Raw genomic sequence first — 20,407 nt, 5'->3', positions numbered from 1 at the left:
GGCTCTCAGTTTTATCATTAACATTAGTACCATTTTCACTATCAGTTGAAACATTTTCTACACATGAGGTGGTGTCAGTTTTATCATTAACATTATCACATATATCATCAATTAAAACATTTTCTATACATGATGGAGGGTCAGTTTCAACAGTTACATTAACACCACTTGCATCTTCAGTTGGAACATTTTCTATACATGATGGACTGTCAGTTTTGTTAGTAAGATTAGTACCACTTTTATCATCAGTTGGAATATTTTCTGCACAGGATGTGGTGTCAGTTTTATCAGTAACATTAACATCATATATATCATCAGTTGGAACTTTTTCTGTATTTGATGAGGTATCAGTTTCATAAGTAACATGAACATCACATACATCATCAGTTAGAACATTTTCTATACTCGATAGGGTGTCAGTTTTATCAGTATCATTAACATCATTTGCATCATCAGTTGGAACATTTTCTATACTTGATGGGCTTTCAGTTTTCTTAGCAACATTAATACCATTTTCATCAGTAACATTAACATCACTTACATCATCAGTTGGGACATTTTCTGTATGTGAAGGACAACTAGTCTTCTCAGCAGTATTAGAAGAACAATTTTCTACATCAGTTGGAACATTTTCTGAACATTGGGAGTTGTCAGCTATACCAGTAACACTTTCTATACACGGGCTGTCAGTTCTATCATTAACATTAGTACCATTTTCAGTTTCTTGGCTGTCATTATTTTGAGTTATCTCAGTGACATGCATCATTTGACCAGTAGAACTGGTGACATCAATACAATTTCCATTATCTGTTAGAGGTTTATCAGCATTTTCAACATTTTCTATTGAAATATTCTCATAGGATTCTAATTTACATGTTTCATTTATTGAACTGGCATTATTCAGATCAAGCAATGGTGATTCAACATGATCACTGGCCTCATTTTTATGTATGTTTTTTGTAACTGAATTTGATTCACTATCTCCTTGATTTATTTTCTGAGAATAAACTAACTCTACGACTGAAATATTTTTATCGATTTCTACCTCATTAGTAACTTGAACATTTGTTGTTGATGTTTGTAATATATTTTCATCATTGATGGATTCAATTGGTTTAGGAACTTTATCACTATGATTATTTAATAAACTCAAATCTTGATCTTTCTTACTGCTGGCTCCATCAGAAGGATTGAATATGTTTCCTGTTTCAGATATCTGTTTCGGAGTTAAATTGATATTGTCGTTTCTTTCTCTCTTTCCACATGATTCTGTAGCAGCAGCAGCATCATGATTTTTTTCCTTCATAGCATCTGGCACAATTAATTTATCTTGGTTTTGTGACAGTTCATTAGTAAGAACTAGTTGGTTAGCATGAGAGTTAATATCAGCCTTCTGACATGAAATGTTAACTTTAATTTCTGATACTACATTATTATCACAAGTTTGTTTTAAAAGTGGTGAAGACTTGTTAATCGATTCCAAAAAGGACTTCTTTTCTTTCATAAATGAATTTTTACTAACAGATGATAGATCATTTTTTATTTTATTTTCATTTTCACAAGGGTTTGATTCAGGATTAACTTTTTCATTGCTATTAAATACTGCACATTCATTTAATTTTTGAGCTTCAATTTCATTCAGAACATGAGATTCATTAAAACCTCCATTTGTTTTAACTAAATCTAGGTCCTTTTCATTAAATTTGGATTCACTCGAACACATTTTATTAGTTATAAGATCTAACTGATCATCAAGATTGTCATGTATAATTTCAGTTTCTATTTTACTATCACTGCTTAACGTGGAATCAGAATTTTCTGACTTAGACACATCACTTTCATTTGATTTCAACACAAATGAATTCATTGTATTCTCTCCAACACGCCACTTATCAATATATTCTTCACTCACATTCTTATCAGATTTTATTTTCTTTATTATGTCTTCCAAGCCAACTTTCTTTTTATTATGTTGTGGAGATTTGACTGCTTGTTTTACATTAATACATTCTTTACTTTCTTCAGGAGAAAATTCAATTTCATCTTTTAATTTAAGGCTAACAATCGTATTATCATTATTTCTATTTATTTTAACTGTATTGGATTTAGAGGAAGGAAAACTAATACCTGGCGAATAATTCCTCAAATCAAATTTTTCCAACTGAGACAAATCTTTATTTTTTATTTTTGAATAACTAGCTTTGTCTTCTTGCATGCGTTTGCATATGTTGTCTTGAGTATTAATTTTATGTTTTCGACATGGCAAGTCATTACCACCGATTTTGGGGGCTGAAGCTCTTCCATTAGGAATGATATTAAATTCATCAGAAGCTGAAGACATCTTAGTAGGACCAAAACGTTTGCAGGTATCTCTTTTTTTAGCAGCTTGCGAGATAGGTCCTTCTTTTCCTTTCTTTAATGATGAGGCATTATTACCTTGATGGCTTTTAGAAGCCCTCGTCCTTTTTCTGTAGGATGTGTTTGTACAAGTATTATTTTTGTAAGCAGAAGAAGACATATTAAATGAAGAAGAATCTTTTGAAAATCTAAAATTTGAACCCCCATGGTATTTAGTAACTTCTCTCTGGAGAGATACTTTTTGATTTCCATGTTTTTTAGAGGAATTAGCATTATTAGTTCTAATTTTATGATACGTATTTTTACAATTAGTTGGTGCATTCCTTCCAGTAGTAAAGTTGTTCCTCGTTGGTAATTTACTATCATCATCTATTTCAAAATCCCCATCACTGATGTCCTCAAGATACTCATCGCGGTTATCTTCTTTATTTGATGTTTCTAATTTCTGTTTTTTATCAGACATGCTTGCAGCAATGGTGTTACCATCAGTATCTAAAAAAAAAGTTATAATAATGAATAAATAAAATAAGCATATTTGTAATATTAAAAATATACATTAAACAATGACTAGTTGATCATATTAATTAATATATAAGAAGATGGTCAGGGTTGCGGTCGAAAGTGAAACAAAAATAGTTTACAACTATTTATTTTCCAACGTTTCGCCCCACTTTGCAGGGCTTCATCAGGGCTAAAAAGATACAAAATGATACTATGATAAGATATTATTCATTTTGTATCTTTTTAGCCCTGATGAAGCCCTGCAAAGTGGGGCGAAACGTTGGAAAATAAATAGTTGTAAACTATTTTTGTTTCACTTTTGACCGCAACCCTGACCATCTTCTTATATATCAATTTTTACGGTCAACTATATATACATATATACAATATTAATTAATAATTGAGATGGTCAAGATTTAAAATAAAACAGTACCTTCAAAAATTATTTATTAAATGCAGGAGTCAACTGACTATAACCTTTTTAAGGAATTTCTTTACTTTTCTATTTTTTAGGACATTTTTTGGAAACTTCCAGGTCAATGAAATAGTAATAATTAGAGACCAGATTTTCGTTCAGCTGCATATTATGTTCCCTAATTTCAAATTTAGCCAAATCCTGACAGAAATTTGAACCATGAAAATGACGTTCTATTGACATTAATTTTATAATGCACAATTTGTCAAATTTTGAATTTTTTTTTTTGCATGAAAATCCTTATTTTATTTTCAACTATGTAATTATTGTTTTATTTACAAAGTTGACAGTAATTCAAAAGTCAAATGAATAAAAAAAAAATAAAATTAAAGGATTTGAGTTCTTTATACATTTTGGATTTTTGAACATATTTATTGATTTTTTACTGCACGAAAACCCAGTCTCTAGTTGTAATACATAAAACATGTTCTGTTCTATATATAATGGGCATTGTGTGCATCTTGAGAAGGCAACCTCAGCAATAGCACAACATTCTCGGAATACAATAAATGAATCTATACCGCTATAACCCATGAAGGGTCAGGGGTGCATTCTTTGTAAGGAAGTACTGTTACTAGACCAACAGTTGTTCAAGGAGGTGGGTGATTTAGTCAGAATCACACCAACCTTCAGATTTTTCTCTAATTAAAGGTATCCACTTTATGAGGCTGGGGTGGACCCCAGAGGGCTCCCAAACCCACTGAGTTGAATCATAGGTACAGTAAGAGAATAAATTATTTAACACCATAATATAGTAAAAAAATTAACTTGGTGTGTATAAAGCAGTTTCTTGTAGGTCTTGAATGAATCAGAAACTAATTAAATAACAAAATTTTGCTGCACATCAGCCACATACGTCACATCATAGTTAAAAAGCAATAGAAGTAAGTGAAACTATAATAGACTTATAAACATCCTTTTCCTTAAACATTTTTTTTTTCATTAGATCATCTGTTTATCTATCAAAGTAAAACTTTGATAAAAACATAAAAAAGTTTGAGTCGATTTATATTGGACACACTGTATATAACTACACATATGATTAAATTATCTTCCTACTTCTAAAATACTATGAGGCAATTACTACAGTACTGGCAATTACTTCATATCATTATAAAAATATAGCTAATTATTTATTAAGAAAGATTTATGAACATACTATTACACACTTGATGCATATATATATATTCTTATACAAATCACAATTATGGAAATTTATCAAGTCCAATAATGATTGATATATAACAGCATGAACCGTGCTTGCCTCTCTTACCCTGAAAAATTTCCTGAATTTCAACATTATTTTATCAAATTTTCTGACTGCATGTTCGAAAAATCCCAATTTTTCTTGGACTGTAGACACCTTGATAATGGCATTACATATATAACTTTGTACTATTTTTTTTGTTAAACTTATCCGCCAACCCGAACACCTTTTAATAATATATTTTAATACAAAAATAAAAATCAACAAACTCTTAGACTCTTATGTTAGCCCAACCACCTTCTTCCTCTTCTCTACCTACTACACATCTTTTTCAGCACAGGTACCTTTCATATATCCCCATTCTTTAATAATTGTCTAAAACCTTTAATTATTCTTATTTAATTTTACTTTTCACAGTACATGTTTTCAATTTTGCATTTACTTTGTTTATTTATGTTTACATCATTTAAGTGATTGTATCTTTTTTTAGCCCTGCAACGAGAAACGAAATGTTGGCTCATAATAAATAATTTAATTACTATTTGACTTTTTCTTTGACCGCTCCCGGACCATCTTCTTATTTATTATATTAATAAATACAAATCGAACTATCTTGAGTATTTTTATATAATGTTAGCTATTTTTATTTAATATGCTTATTCAAAATTTCAAGTTATTATGATATATATAATTCAAAAATTCAACCAACTTTATCATGAGTTTGCATCCACCAATGCCGTAAGACCTTAATTATATGAAGTGTAATGCTATAGAAATAGAGTTAGAAACGAACTTTAAAAAATGGTATAATAATTAAATAATAATCGATTTTTTTATTTTATTTCGTACTACTTTAAAATTATAAATCCTAGAATGGATTTATACAAAACTGAAAAATGTATTCAGAAAATCACTCCAATTAAATCTTTGTTACCCTAAAAATAAAGGAAGAGCTCAACTGATGACATTGGGTAAACACCCAATACACATTTACAACCCATCACAACTTTTAAGCGTCTCAAATAATATCTTTGATTTCCCTTCTGTCTAAAACATATATGCTTCTAATTACCACTTTGATGATCGTTGAACAATGAATACCAATTGAAAACTAGGTTGGTGATATTAAAACTATTCTATTCAGGAAAAAACGACCTAAATACTAACTACACAACTTAGTAAAGTTGTGATATAAACTAGTCATGGTCTACCTAGAAATATGACATAAACTGCTAATTTTCAGTTATTGAAGAAAAATTATATTAAGAAATGATCTAATCGCAGGCTTAATATATAGGGGTGAGTAGCTGCCTACATAAACTGTATTTAAAAAATGTATACATACATCAAATCATTGACTGACTTTCTTTTTAAGTAATTATTTTTTTTTAAAAAATTAAAATAATGTATATATCAACACCTTGTATCTTCACTGTGAAGAAGTTTAAAAATCTGAAAAATTTTAAAGATAAATCTTCCTAAAGTATATTGTACTATTGTATAAATTTCATATTCAACATTTATCTACAAGTTTCGTCCACAAAACCTTCAAAAATTCTCAAATTTAAAGATATATTATCTTAATTAATTAAAAGATATATTATAAGAAGGGATTAAATCTTGAGCTTTTAATAAAATGAGGGACTGTAGCAAAGTACTTTTATTGGTGGAAGATAGTTCAGGTGGTGGTCAATAACGGTATCAAAACAGTAAAATCAAAATATTTTCCTCCAAAATACTTTCATGTACGGCATTTAAAAAAAATCAATAAATAAAATTGTTGATACATTATATACTTGATTGGTACAAAAATTAAAAAATCTCATGTTTTGAGATTGATCTACATGTCAAGGTTTTTGTAATGAAATATACTGTAATTTACTATAATCTATCATCATTACCTGCTAAAAATATATTTTGTGAGATCTTTTAATGATCCTAAAAAACTTGACAAGCAAATAAAGCTCAAATATGAATTTCTACAAAAGTATAACAGACAATGGTGAGTTAATAAGTAAAAATTTCAGATATTTATATTGTTTACCAACTATAATGCATTGTAACATCAATTTTTAGTGAGTTGAGATGTTTGTAATCTAGTTGATCACATATCGATCTTGAATGATTCCGTCCACTACTTCCGCTCACGCCTGCGTAACCGTATTTTTCTGTTTTATGGACAAAATTCGAAGGAAAGCTGAGAACTAGTCTATTAACAATTTAATTAGATCCTGCTACCTTCTTTCGCTTGCCAATGTAAAAAACTCTTTTCTGGAAACAACTATATGTCAACATCTATTCGTGCCATAGATGTCATGCTCAATCAACAAATCGATAACCTTGAAACATAGGTTATTAACTACCCTTGCAATAGAAATTTCGGGAAAGAGGTCTTTTTCCTTATTTATAAGAAAATAAGTGGGCACAAAAAAAGAAGATAAAATCAGAGGGGAAGTTATGCTGACCTAACACTAAGCAAACTTTATTTTAATTTTTTTTTGTACAAAAATAGTATTGTTGATTTTGATCCGAGGCAACACAGATTAACTAACAACAAGGTTTAAACTCTAGTAGACAAAAATATTGATTATCTCTAGCATCGATGTTTTCATCCAGGCAACATGTTAAAAGGTTAATTGAGTGGTTGTACCTATATGTTCATTATAGGTCGTATAACGTTCAGCGATTGGAAAATAACCGTTCAACGTCACCCTAAATACCTAAGGGGAACGAAAGGTATTTTAAAAACGAAGTTGATGTTCATACTCACTTTGAAAACGTAATTCAAGAGATCATTTGCTGCTACTCACAGAGTAACAAACCCTAAAACATAATGCGGGAGACCCCTCACATAATTATAAGCAGAAAAAATAAATTATTAAGTTTAAATCCAATAGAGTAAATTTCTAAAAGAAATTTATAATCGGCAGATATGAGAGCTAAATTTAAAAAAAAATTAATTCAACTAAAATAGAAAGTTGTAGCCAGTGAATTTTCCTAAATAAACACAATCTCCGTAATAATACACAAATGAATAAATACTACACAAGCAAATAATAAATTACATATAAAAGAACCCTTACCTCCCACTAAAGGACAATATCAAACACTAACGTCTAAACTAAGAACTAGAAGAAGCTTCCGTTTTAACATTATACAGATAGCAGCTGCGTACATACCTCATGTTGGGCAACACCATAATATATAAATGAGCTTAGAATAAATACTGTTGTCTAATTCAAGTTTGAGAATATAACAATTATTTAACTAACTAATAAATCAAATAATATTTATTCGTGTATGGGAATAGCAAGAAATTTAAAATTAAGATTTACGAAACAATGTAGCCAATAGTACAAAATTTCGACTTTTTACTACACTCTTCGAATACCAAATAATTAAACCAGAAGTTGAAAACTTATTTCTATAAAAATATAGGGTAGCATATTTTAAAGAAACTGAAAAAGCAGGAAATAAATTGTCATTTTCCTTAAATACCCGATTAATAACCTTTAAAGATATGGTTCATTGTTCGTGTTGGTGGAGTAAAGCGTAGAATAAAGAATTTCAAACTACGTTGATAAGAAACTTTAGCATAGGCGCCGGCACATAGCGCAATAAAACCGGCAATGAGCGCTTAAAAATCGTATTGCACTTGATAAATAAGGCATTCGGAAGTAAAACATGGTAAGTGGAAAAATAAATTTTTTTATAATATTAAATTGTTTGTTAATGGCAATATTCTACTTTCACGTTTTACTGCCCTGGGCACTCACTTGTACAATTGTAACGTGTACTTTTAACTCCTGTAATATCACTAATAGTCCTCCCTATTAGGAAAAAAAATAAATATTTGTGTAATTACCACGTTATTTTTATACTTGTACTATGAATTAATACTATTAGCTTTCATTATGAAACAGGGCCCTGGAGTTACCTCAGTTCAATTATCAATGATACTCTCTTAAAGAAACTCATTTCCTGAAGATTCTTTCAACGATTTCTGAAATCAGCCTTTAAAAAAAAACCGGTGATGCAAAATCTTTGATTCATCAAAAATTCAGTTACCATGTTTTACATCGGAACGACTCGATAAAGCTGAGTCCTAACCAATACCACCCTGCTATGCTGGTTTGTTAATTTTTTTCAAGTCCAAAAATTTTGTTTATTTTGCACTCTGCGAAAACATATAATTTATAATTAATTCAGTTATTTAATAATTAATTTAATAATTAAATAATTTATAACAAAGATAAAACCTTCTAATAAACTAATCATTAATTTATTAAACTTCTTTTAATTTATTTTAGGGTACTGTTATTGTTCTATCTGCTACAAAATAATTTTGTTATTTTGTAGCAATTGTATCAAAAACATATATAATATTATTTCATGATCAAAATTATTTTCTTTCCAATAGGAAAATTAGTTAACACACTCCTTCCTATCCCACTTGGACTAATTTTGTATACCTGAGATTGACAGATATATCCACCCCCAGGTCCAAAGGTAGGAGTTATTAGCAGCTAGTTAGTTTTCGTAATGACCCTCCCTTTAGGCCCTTGATGAATATTTGTCATACTTTTCGAAGATACTAAAATGAGTTATAGGTTAGAAAAATGTTTGAACTGTAATACTGATTAAAAAAATTGCATTCTTTATTCTAAAAGCTAAATATTTTCTTAAAAGCAAGCTCTCTTGATTCAAAATTATTTTTTAGCAAGTAAAATCAAATTAAAATATTATATAAAAAGAAGAAGTTAAAGATTAGCATTTGGGAAAGTTTTGTTATTTATAAAAAAATCAAAGCAGACTAGTGTGACATTGGTCAATATACTTAACCCTATTTATTAAGTGTGTACATCATTTTAATCTTGGTGTCTGTCTCAGCAATCGAAACTCTAGAATGACAAGGAAATGTGTAGTTTAAAGCCCACAGCTGTATAATTTTTTTTTATATTTTGTTTAACCCTACCTGGTCATACTTAACATATTGGAGGGATTGATTTTTCATTCTGTGGAGCCACTGCATTCGAACTGGCACTGCTGCAGTTATGAGTTACTAATTTGATACCTCAACTCTCTTTGCTACAAACGGTCTAAAATAAATGTCAAACCACCCAGACCGCAATTGAACTGGTACCGTTACAGAATTGCAATTATTTTTTTCTTATCATGTTCAACAAATTTTCATATGTATGTTGCAAAATAATTGACTCTATTTAGTTTAACAATGTTAAAAACTGATAACAGGACTACTGCTTTATGTATCGTATACCTACCACATAATACTTTTGCCCCTCTCCCCCCATATTTCCTAATTACATTCCTATATTTATATGTACAACCATTGGTTTTTTCTTATTTATAGATCGTTCGAGTTTTATTATAAGAATAGATAAATCAATACTTTGCCTAATTTATTGATACCATAAGGTGCACGATATTCAAAGTAAATATTCTGATATAATTAATTACAACAAAGTGTATCAAAAATTTTCACCATCCAGATATAGCGGTAACAAAATTATGGAAGGAAAGAGTGGAAAGTAATTGGAATGTACTTGATAGAGAAAACTAAATTTAATTGGATATTTCTTTCGATGTTAATCATGTCTATATGATTTTACAATGAACTATGAAAAAGAAAATCAAAAAGTTGTGATGATAACATTATCAAAAACTAGAATTACTAATGTGAGATTTAAAGATTCAGTGTAATAAATATAGGTACCTACATACAAATTGGGTATCTATCAACTATTATCAACCAATGTGTCAGGTAAGGAATATTTCAATACTAAATTATGGCAACTAAACAAGTTCTTTGTAAGATGTTCCTAACAGAATAGAGAAAGATCCCTGATTTTTTTCAATCAAAACTGGCTAAACTTTATGACAAACCTAAGACCTAAAGAATAATATTTGTGACTACATTTTGACAGGGTTCTAAATCAAGCAAAGGAAGCTACGAATTTTCATTTTTGAAGTAAGATGTCAGTTACATAAACATACAGACACCAATGTGTGAGATGATCATTAAGGTTTTAAAAGGACCTTAAAAAGTGCATTTCCGTTGAAAACTCAAATTGGAAATTTTTCATAATCGCAATACTTGCCCTTAACATTTTATCTGTCAGTAAGTGAAAGTGATAATCTTATTGAATAACTTTTAATTTGATTGATGCCTAAATCCAATGTTAGTTTATTGAGTCTTAAAAATAATTAATAAATAAATACTTAATAACTTACATTTTAAAAGTTCAAAATAAAATTAATAAGAATTGTCTTGAACATTTAAAATAGGTTTTAACCTTTTATTTTCCACTAACTAAATGTGAAGCTCCAATCAAATTTACTCCTCTTGAGAATTTTTTTATATGGAGAAAATTGTTTAAATTTATTTTTTCAATTAAAAACAGGAGTGATTTTTTAAAATCTGTTTTTGACTAGGTTTTCATTAATTGTTTTTCTTATTATGACAGCCATTAAATTTATTGTGGGTTGAATGATCTGAAGAACATTATTTAAACCAAACGTATATATTTGTAGTTGGATTGTTTTATTAATTTAGTTAATGTAGAAATATGTTACATACCTAATTGCGTTTCTGAATTCAGATTGGTTGTGTTATCACTATTTTGTGTTACTTATAAAAATAATTTATGATTCCATGAAGCTACACAAAAAAGGTTGGCCCAGAAAATGAAGATTTTTTAAAAAAGCACACGGATGTACATATATGGGTAATTTTTGATATATATATACGTATATAGTTCATACATACATAAATTAGATGAATGGAATATGATCCGGGTGCGGTAAAAAAAAACTCAAATAGTAGATAATTATAGTATTTTTCATATAATTATCTATTTGAGTTTTTTTTTTACCGCACCCAGACCATATTCCATTTATCTATACACACGGTTAATCAATAATCTTCCAATACATAAATTAGGATAGCAATTTTATAACCTCATAGCTATATAAAAGATAAAAAACATGATATGACAGGCTTTGCTTGGAAGAAGTGGTTCATCTAATAAAAAGTTTTGATTTGATTCTGAATTGGACGTATTCCGAAGATAGCACCAACTTTAGACTGAGATTACTTTCTGTACGAAGTCTCTCCTTACCAAACGTCCTAAAGCAAGAAGGGCTGTCACTAAAGGGCTAAAGCAACCTCTGTCAGTGGTACTGTCTATGGAATGTGTCAAATATAAAATAAAACTTTAATTTTTCAATGTGACACCATTAAACCATTTTATGTAAAGCATCTTTACATAAAATGTTTATCATTTTTACACAAGATATATGTACTTGAATTAAAATTTAAAAGATAATTCTAATGTTAAAATAATTAAAACCTTTAGGAAAAATGAACTTTAGATAACTATGAATCAATGATAAATATAGGACCTTACCTTGTATATTCTTCTGATTAGTTGAAAAGTTTCCATCAACTTGATATTTATCAGGATTATCATTTCTTTCTTCAGTCTTTAATACATCAACCTCCTTGCAGCTATGCTGATTATCACTCGGGTTCACTGTAATCTCAATACTTGCACTAACACAATCTTCAGATAATTTTGACATCTCATGTATAGTATCTTCCTGTAATTTCTTTTCAAAGACAGTTTCAGTTGTGCTGGTTTCATTCAAATTTTGGTTTTCTTTCCGGATACTTGAAGAAAATGATGGTAAGGACAGATCTTCAGAACAACTGCCTGAAATTATTTTATCACCAACAACATTAGCCAATTCCCTGTCCAAAACTTGATTAATTTTTTCAATTTCAGAAATTAAATTATTTTTAGAATCATCATATTCTTTTTGTTTTGGAGCGATAGTGAATGGTTCTACTTTTATTACTTCTGATTTTCTTTTATCATGGTTGTCTATATCTGAAATTGATATTAAACAACCAAATTCCTTTCTCTTAGTTTTAGAGCCAACTTCTTCTTTATTATCAGTTGATTCATTCATATCGACAAGAGATGATTTTTCATCATTAAGACTGTTGACCTTTTCCAAGATGATTTTTTCTTCTTCAAATTTAGTTTCTGGAATGGTAAAATAAATATCAGTTATACCCCCATCTAATATATCAGCAGCAGGTATAACTTCCAACATATCTGCTGTGGGCTGAATTTCTATTATGTAAGGATCAAGAGAAGGGACAGATTCATCAAGTGGATTTGTTTGCACTTGATCAAGACCAAGATCAATTAAAAGATCATCATTAGTTTCCAAACTGCTATCAGTCTCTTTAGTTTCAATCGTCAATGTTTCCAAGGTGGAAGAAATTAAGTCAGGTGAATGGATATCTTTCACTATGATATTATTGTGATGTTTCTTATTTAAGTCATCCTTGACTGTAGATTTGGTAATTTCTTCATTTTTGCTTACTGAAAAATGAGTAATTCGAGCATTTAAATCAATTTCTGAATGACTTTCATATTCCTCCAACCCTATGGTCTTAATAATATTGTTTATATCATGTTTTACAGGAAATATTGTATTATCATTAGTGATTGATCCACTTAAAATAGTTTCATGTTTAGAATTTTCAGTGGTTTTAAGTATAGGGTTTTTATTAGAATTTAGTTGTGGTGATGATGATAGTTCCTTAAATGATAACCTCTGAAATGATCTTAATGGTGTTGCAGTCGATCGTGTGGGTATTCGTTTACTGGTCTTATTTTTACTATTAGGTTTTTTAGAAGTTTCTCCTTTATTACATTGTAAAACTGGTGATTGAGTTTCTTCTCTTGTAGGGGATAGCAGAATAGGCATACTAGGCAGAGTTTCTAACTTTCTTTCACTAACTAAAATTTTATCTGTTTTTACACTGCACACTGGACTATAACAAGAATTACTTTTGTTGTTTTTCATTGTTTCTTGATCATCACAGACCGTGTTTTTTATACTATCTGGCATTATTGGTTGTCCATTAGGTATTTTGAGCTCTATTTCATCTTCACTACTCACATGTTTAATACCTTGTGCAACTCTATAATGATTTCCGGAACTGATTCCTTTCCACATATTAATTTCTTTGTTAATAGTAGCAGTAGTTTTCAAACTATCATGTTTCAAAATCACAGTACGATAAGATCCTTGTTTTTTAATCATACTTCTTGGGGTATAAATAACACTGTCCAAGCAACGTGATCTTAACCTATTTCGTGTAATAACATCAGTGGGTTGATTTAATGGTTTTCGTTTGTCAGAAAGGCTTGAAACTCCCAAAACGTTGTTTATTGGGTTGTAAATATTGACATTATTTTCATGATTAAATGGATGTACCACTCCAATAACCTGTTCACTGACTACAATATTTTGAGGAGTCAATTCTGGAGGCTGATCATGTTCAGAAGGTATAACTATTGCCTCAGTTTCATTTACCAGTTTAGGCATCTCTGGTTCTTCATTCTTATCATTAGCTAAATTAGTACCAAATGATTCATAAAAAGAGTTTAATGGATTTAATTCACTCGAGTTCTTAGATTCAGAGAGATTAGCCACATAAACAATTGGAGAATGAGTAGTCCAAACCCTGTTTCCTTTATTATTTTTTGAAGAATTTGTAAACTGCTTCAAAAATGTCTTACCTTCTTTTAAGTTTTGAATACTAGTATATTTATCAGATGATGGGAGTTCTTCAATAAAATCATTCTGTCTTATATTATTAAAGCAACTGGAGTCATAACTTAATTTTCTATCATCCAATGAACTAATAGAAAGATGTTCAAACTGTTCTTGGTTTTCAAGATCATCCAGCAATTCTTCGGTAGATACATATGAATCACAGACATTAACAGATATTTCATTACCAAGACAAATTTCTTCAGCAGGCGCTGCTGCATACTGATGATCAGTATGGGCCGCACTGACTGGTTTAGATAATGTACATACATTTATTCCAGTATCTCTGTTCTCGTCATATATAAAGTTATGACATTCTTCTTGATCAACACTTTCAGATTCATAGTTTGCAGCTCCAACATTTGATGAGCATCCACTTTGTTTATTATCTCTGTTCTCTTCATATATGACATCGCATTCTTCTTGATCAACATTTTCAGAATCATAGTTTGCAGCTCCAAGTTTTGATAAACCCCTTTGTTTCTCTTTCATACCTTCAATAGCTTTTTCAATAGCAATAGTAATATCCTCACTCTGCCCTGCATTGCCATTGTTTGTGTTATGTTGAAGGTTAAGATCATATTCTTCTTCAGGATAAGACCCTTTACTGATGGATGAATCCATTTACATAAACCTCACTATACTTACAACCTTCATCAAAAAATGTCCAATATAGCATCTCCTCACCAACTATAAGAACACATTTTCATAAATACGAGAAAAATGTTATAATGTTTTTAAGTTTCAGAAGCTTTTCAAAGGCATTGTTTATTTTGTAAGACAAACATGAACATAGCATTTGCTATCGCACAGTTATAAAAAATGAGTCCCACATGATGACGAAAACACAACAATAAGTAATAGCAGAAATGCTAAAAACACTACATAAATTAACCAATTCACGAACGTCAAAAAAATTTCATGAAACTTTTAGAAAAACTTATCAACAAAAATGACATTTACACTTCTAGACAAAGATCTTGTCAAGGATTATACAACACGTCTATAAGTTTATTCTTGCCATCTAAGAACTACAATCCCCAAATAATTACCCATCCATAATATTATTTTTTAATGCGTTTCACAGGTTACTAAATGGAGACGAGTTAACTGTCAACCTCCCCAAATCCACTGCCCATTTGATCAAGATGTTTCACCGGTATTTATTTTCAAAGATTAGTGCGAAATGCTTATCCGAAAAAATGAATATCACAAGGCTCAGTTATATTAAATTAAAACATGTTTAATTTTAATAATGTGATAGTTAATATGGGGAAGTTGTTAACAAGAAGTGCCCTACAATAAATGTAAAATATACTATTATCCATATTCAAACATTAATAAACTGCATACCAAGACAGAGTTACTATTTAAAAGTCTAAGAACTATTGAAAATTATTTGATGCAGAAAAATAATAAATAAATGTAATAGATAAGACGATATACTTGTATTTAGCTTTTATAACCTGCCACCAATTTAACCGGGATATCTGAGATTAGAGAATGTGACATCGTATATACCTGAATTTCACGACCAGCCGAAAATGTTAAGATCATGCTTAAAATGTAAGCTAGAGTATTTCTCAATGTCAGTATACAATAAATTGTGAATAACTGAACTCTTTTATTTCTTGTATAGCTGCCTGGAGAGTACTTTCTTCACCATCTTTACAATACAGTAATGTTGGATTAAAAATATTAAGTAGACCACTTTTGGAACCAAATAGTCATTATATTTCATATTTTTCGAAACCTATCGCCATTCAGCCTTCTATCAATGAGTAAGTGAAATACATTTTTGTTAATGTTACTGTTAAAATAACATAAATACTTAATTTTGTAAGGTATGTTTGGGTGATGAGATTCATAGTGGTATAAGTCAGATTTTTCATTTTTTCTAGAAACCTTTTTTATCTTTTAATTTTGTAACATAAAGAAGTCAAAATCTTTCGTACAAACATCCAATGACTGTGTTGTAAAATTAAAAATATATAGAGTCCCAACAGAAGTTAACAATTTCCTCTCAATGGTGCAAATGGTAGAATCTGTTTGTTATACTGTGTCAGTATAATTCTAAAGAATACTTGGACTATTTTTTGATACCAAACTGTACTTGCTTCTTTCATGTTCTTATTTCTATAATAGTATTATTACTTTTGTAATTTTTTTTTTTTTTTTTACTTTTCCTAAAATCATAAAAGTATTGATAATTATGAGAAATAGTTGACCGTGAATGACTTATACGAGGAGAAGATGGTTGGGGGTGTGGTCAAAATAAAACACAAATAAGTTGATGTAACTTATTTGTGTTTTATTTTGACCGCACCCCCAACCATCTTCTCCTCGCATAAAAGTATTGGTTGATGCATGAAGATGTCACAATCTCAAGAAGAGATCATAAGACCTAAAATAATAAGAGGGAATTTTTGTGCCCCTGAAATCCCATAATTGGAGCCAGGGTTATCCTACCTAGGAAACTACAACTAATAGTACGTAGAGCAGTCTTGAAAAAAAAAAAACTTTTAAATTACATTATAAAGTAACTTTATTTTTATAAACTAGGAATCGGCTTTTAAGAATAAAATAATGATTCCCTCCAAGAGGATTTTAGATGTTATTTCTTAATAACCTCATTAAGAAATTGTAACATCATCATCATATATCAACCATTACATTCATTACTCTCTATGAGTGATTGTTTTAAAAGTTTTGAAATATAATCATATATTAAGAGCCATCAGAACCTTTTTCTCCCTGTTACGAATACTGAAATACCTATAGATTTAAGGGTGTACAATGCCTGGTATCAGAGCCTTAGCACATGGAGGAGAAGAACTGCTTGCAGAGACTGGTCTGGCAATATCTCATAATATAAAGGCAAGGAGGTTAATAAAGGCGAGAAATGTAGCTCAAAGTAATTTCATCAGGACATCTCTACACAACAATGAATGCCAGTACAGTTGGCAAGAGTCCATGTGTGAGGCTAAAAACCAGATGGGTCGACAATCGACTAAGATGTGAAAGAGCTGTATGCTACAAACTGGAAAGTAGTTGCTCAGGCAGGCTTGGAGAAGGCTGTTTAGATTACTAGTTACTACTGTAGAGCTCCCCCCCCCCCAAAAAAAATAGAAAAAAAATTAATGATTTAAATACATATCTTCTACAAAAAGTATTATATCAGAATAATTTATATTTTTAATGTACCTTTAATTCTAACATTGTATATCTATTTATTTAACAAGGGGAGCTCTTTAAAACAACATAATATAAAACATTTAAATAATTATTCTTTCTGTTAAAGAAAGGTTATTCCTTTGCAGTTCTTACGGGACTGTGGAGCTGCAATGCACCTCATTCATTGTCCCTTTTTATCTACCCTTTGAGCCACATCTTTGGGCCTATCATGTACAGTTTGAAAATGGTCATTCCAGTTCATGATTGATTTATTGTAAATATTTTTGAGCTAAACAGCTAATCATTTTGTCTATTTTTGTTTATTGGTTACGATAAATGTAACAATGATAGTTGTAAGATTAATCTTCCATTTATTTTTTTTATATTATATTATTTTTCATATAGTAGCTGTTGACGTTTCCAAGTTTTTTTTCTCTGTTTTTAAAACACACTTACTATGTTGTGTAGGTGCAGTTTCTTGCCTATCTTGATTTTTGTTCCAATACATAGCCCATAAATAAATTGTTGACGATTATCCTTATTATTCATCTTTAATCTTTCCAATTTTGTCGGAAGTATGGTCCCTTCACTTCCACTATATCTACATCATTAAGGTATTCTATTTTTTATTCTCGAAAAGTTTTATCTCAAACCAGGTTTCCTTCATCAACGAAAAATTCTCAAAATAATGTTCCTAGAGAAATTCTTAAGTAATGTTATTTATTTATTTTTTGTTTTATATTATATTTTTTTGGTTCATTTAATACCAATTCCTCATTATTCATATTAATTATTATTTTCTCTTTATTAATTAATTAAATTATTATTCTTGTTAGATGAACTACCAGAGAGATAATAATATTTTTAATACCTATCAATATCTAATATTTAATAATCCTATCAATATACAATCCACAAAATTCAAAATTTAATAAAGATGTATGTGTGTATATACTTTTTTTTCAGTTAGCTCTAGAAACATTGTAGATCTTTGGGCACCCAAACCAACCTTCTCTATGTCTGTATTTTTAATTTTTTATGACCCCTTTCCTGGTCATGTATGATATACTAGGGGTTATCTAGAGATAACCAACCTATTCTAACCATTGTGGGAAATCAAGTTTGCATTTTGTGGGGCCGCCACAGGTTGAAAAGACCTGTGCCTCAACCACCTGAGCTACGGCCGGCCCATTTCACACCTCTCTGTCTTAGTCTAAAGCTTTCCAGTTAGCTGCTTCACATCTATTGATTCTGTCTATCCATTTGGGTTTTGGCCTCCCACATTGTCTCTTACCGACTTTGCTAACATTCATTGTTGTGTAAAGGTCTCCTGATGGATTGCTTCAAGCCACATGTCCCGCCCATCTGAACTTCCTTGCCTTCATATCATGAGATATTGACTGATCAGTCTCTGCAGTTCCGTTAGTTTTTCTCCTCCATGTATTGAGGCTCTGATCCCAGATCGCTCCTGTAATTTTACAAAGCACTTTGTTTTCAAATCTCTCGATTCTGCTTTCTATAGTACCTGAGTCCAGGTCTCACAGCCAGCCAATACTGAAATCATAGCTGCAGCTGTATATTAGAGCTGGCTTTATAATGGCATTGCACCCCCTTTCACCTAGTTTCAAATTTTTAGTGATTTTTCAGGATTTCAGTATTCTTGACCAAGAGAAGAAATCTCTGTGCTTGATATATACTGGTCTATCTCAGTCCGTTGATCATTTATTGATGTTATTTTGGAGCCAAGGTATTTGAAATTGTCTACTTTTGGAAACAATTTGTCATCAACACATACTATCATATAATTTCTTTTTAATCAGATGCAGACAATTTTTTTCTTATTTTGAAACTTAAACCACACAAAGTTTATCCTGATTTTTTCTTACGTGATAGGGAAAACAGGATTTTTTAAAAATTTTAATATTTCATGTGCCAAGTTTCGTAATAAAGTTTACATATTCTGTTTTAAGGGGTGAGGAAGGAGCTCTGCTTTTCAAAATCTTTCTTCGTCAGTGAGTGACCTTCCTCCTGTTTTTTTGAAGCATTTGTGTGCTATATTTCACCTAGATTGTTAAACAAATTTTTATATTTGTATAACAGACAATTTAAACACTTATCTTTTTTTACTTGACAAAGAATAAAATGATTTTCAATGCAGTTTTTTTATTTTAATGTTTAAAAATTAAATATTAATCATTTTTGCAAACCTGATTAATAGATTTTAATGTTGGCCAATAATACTGAGGGATAGGCCTCACAATAAGGCAAAACAACTAAATAAATTTGTTTAATTTTCCAGTATTTTCATTTTTTTGTTACTCAAGCAACTCCTCATGTCATAAAAGTTTATCATGTGCATGTTATTGATGTTTTTCCATATAATATTACTTTCTTCTATGTATTAAAATTTATAAATTTCAGGATTTTTCTTTAAATCTTCATTTACTTATGTATGAATGATTTTATGTATTATTGATACTATAAAGCAACAATTATTAGTTTGTCCTGTTTATTTATCTCCATCATTGACTTTCTTAAATTGCATGGGTACACATTGAGAATTTACATCCTGGTACAGAATTCAAATGGTCTGAACAAAGTAAAACAATAAATGAATGATGGTAATGGAAAGTTTTGGTGCAAATCTTGTTATAATAAATTTTAAAAAAGTTTATTTTAGCCATTTCATTGGATTATATATACATATACATATACTATTGGTTCAGAGTAGAGGTTTTGTATGACTATTGTTTTTTATATATTTATTTTTAATTATTCTTTTTCAATTTTTTGTAGGTTTCTCAAATCTCCTACTACTAAAGTTGAATTTAATCAAAACCGTGCCTTAACCAAGTTTTCTCTTAGAAAAGGAAAACGAAAGTCAGTCAGGGCTGTTGTAAAGCGCTTTTATCGTCTTAACTGGTAAGTGAACTTTTCAATTGAATACACTGCTTGAAAAAATGAAGATCAATATTGCATAGATTTATGCAACTTATTTACACCACTACTTTTATATAGATCTTGTATGTATATATATA

General features: G+C 29.9%; 2 protein-coding genes across 2 annotated transcripts in view; one reads left to right on the top strand and one right to left on the bottom strand.

Moving 5' to 3' along the window:
• Nucleotides 1-15,509, bottom strand: LOC136795053 (putative leucine-rich repeat-containing protein DDB_G0290503; the record flags this gene model as incomplete). Its single annotated transcript, XM_067047160.1, is given in 2 exon segments — nucleotides 1-2,850; nucleotides 11,969-15,509. Coding segments are annotated over 2 exon segments (5,701 nt in total), but the record flags the coding sequence as incomplete, so codon positions are not given.
• Nucleotides 15,510-15,611: 102 nt separating this feature from the next.
• The window catches only part of mRpL35 (mitochondrial ribosomal protein L35), a 12,127-nt gene continuing 7,331 nt past the window's right edge, over nucleotides 15,612-20,407 (top strand). The window contains exons 1-3 of the mRNA XM_014424588.3: nucleotides 15,612-15,761; nucleotides 15,835-15,976; nucleotides 20,166-20,291. Coding sequence (XP_014280074.1) covers nucleotides 15,740-15,761; nucleotides 15,835-15,976; nucleotides 20,166-20,291 — 290 coding nt within the window. The 5' untranslated portion in view covers nucleotides 15,612-15,739. The remainder of the gene's footprint in view (nucleotides 15,762-15,834; nucleotides 15,977-20,165; nucleotides 20,292-20,407) is intronic.

The sequence above is a fragment of the Halyomorpha halys genome, unplaced genomic scaffold (assembly GCF_000696795.3).
Source record: "Halyomorpha halys isolate HHAL.00 unplaced genomic scaffold, Hhal_1.1 Scaffold474.1, whole genome shotgun sequence".
Classification (NCBI taxonomy): Eukaryota; Metazoa; Arthropoda; class Insecta; order Hemiptera; family Pentatomidae; genus Halyomorpha; species Halyomorpha halys.
This window is presented reverse-complemented; position numbering and strand designations above follow the sequence as displayed.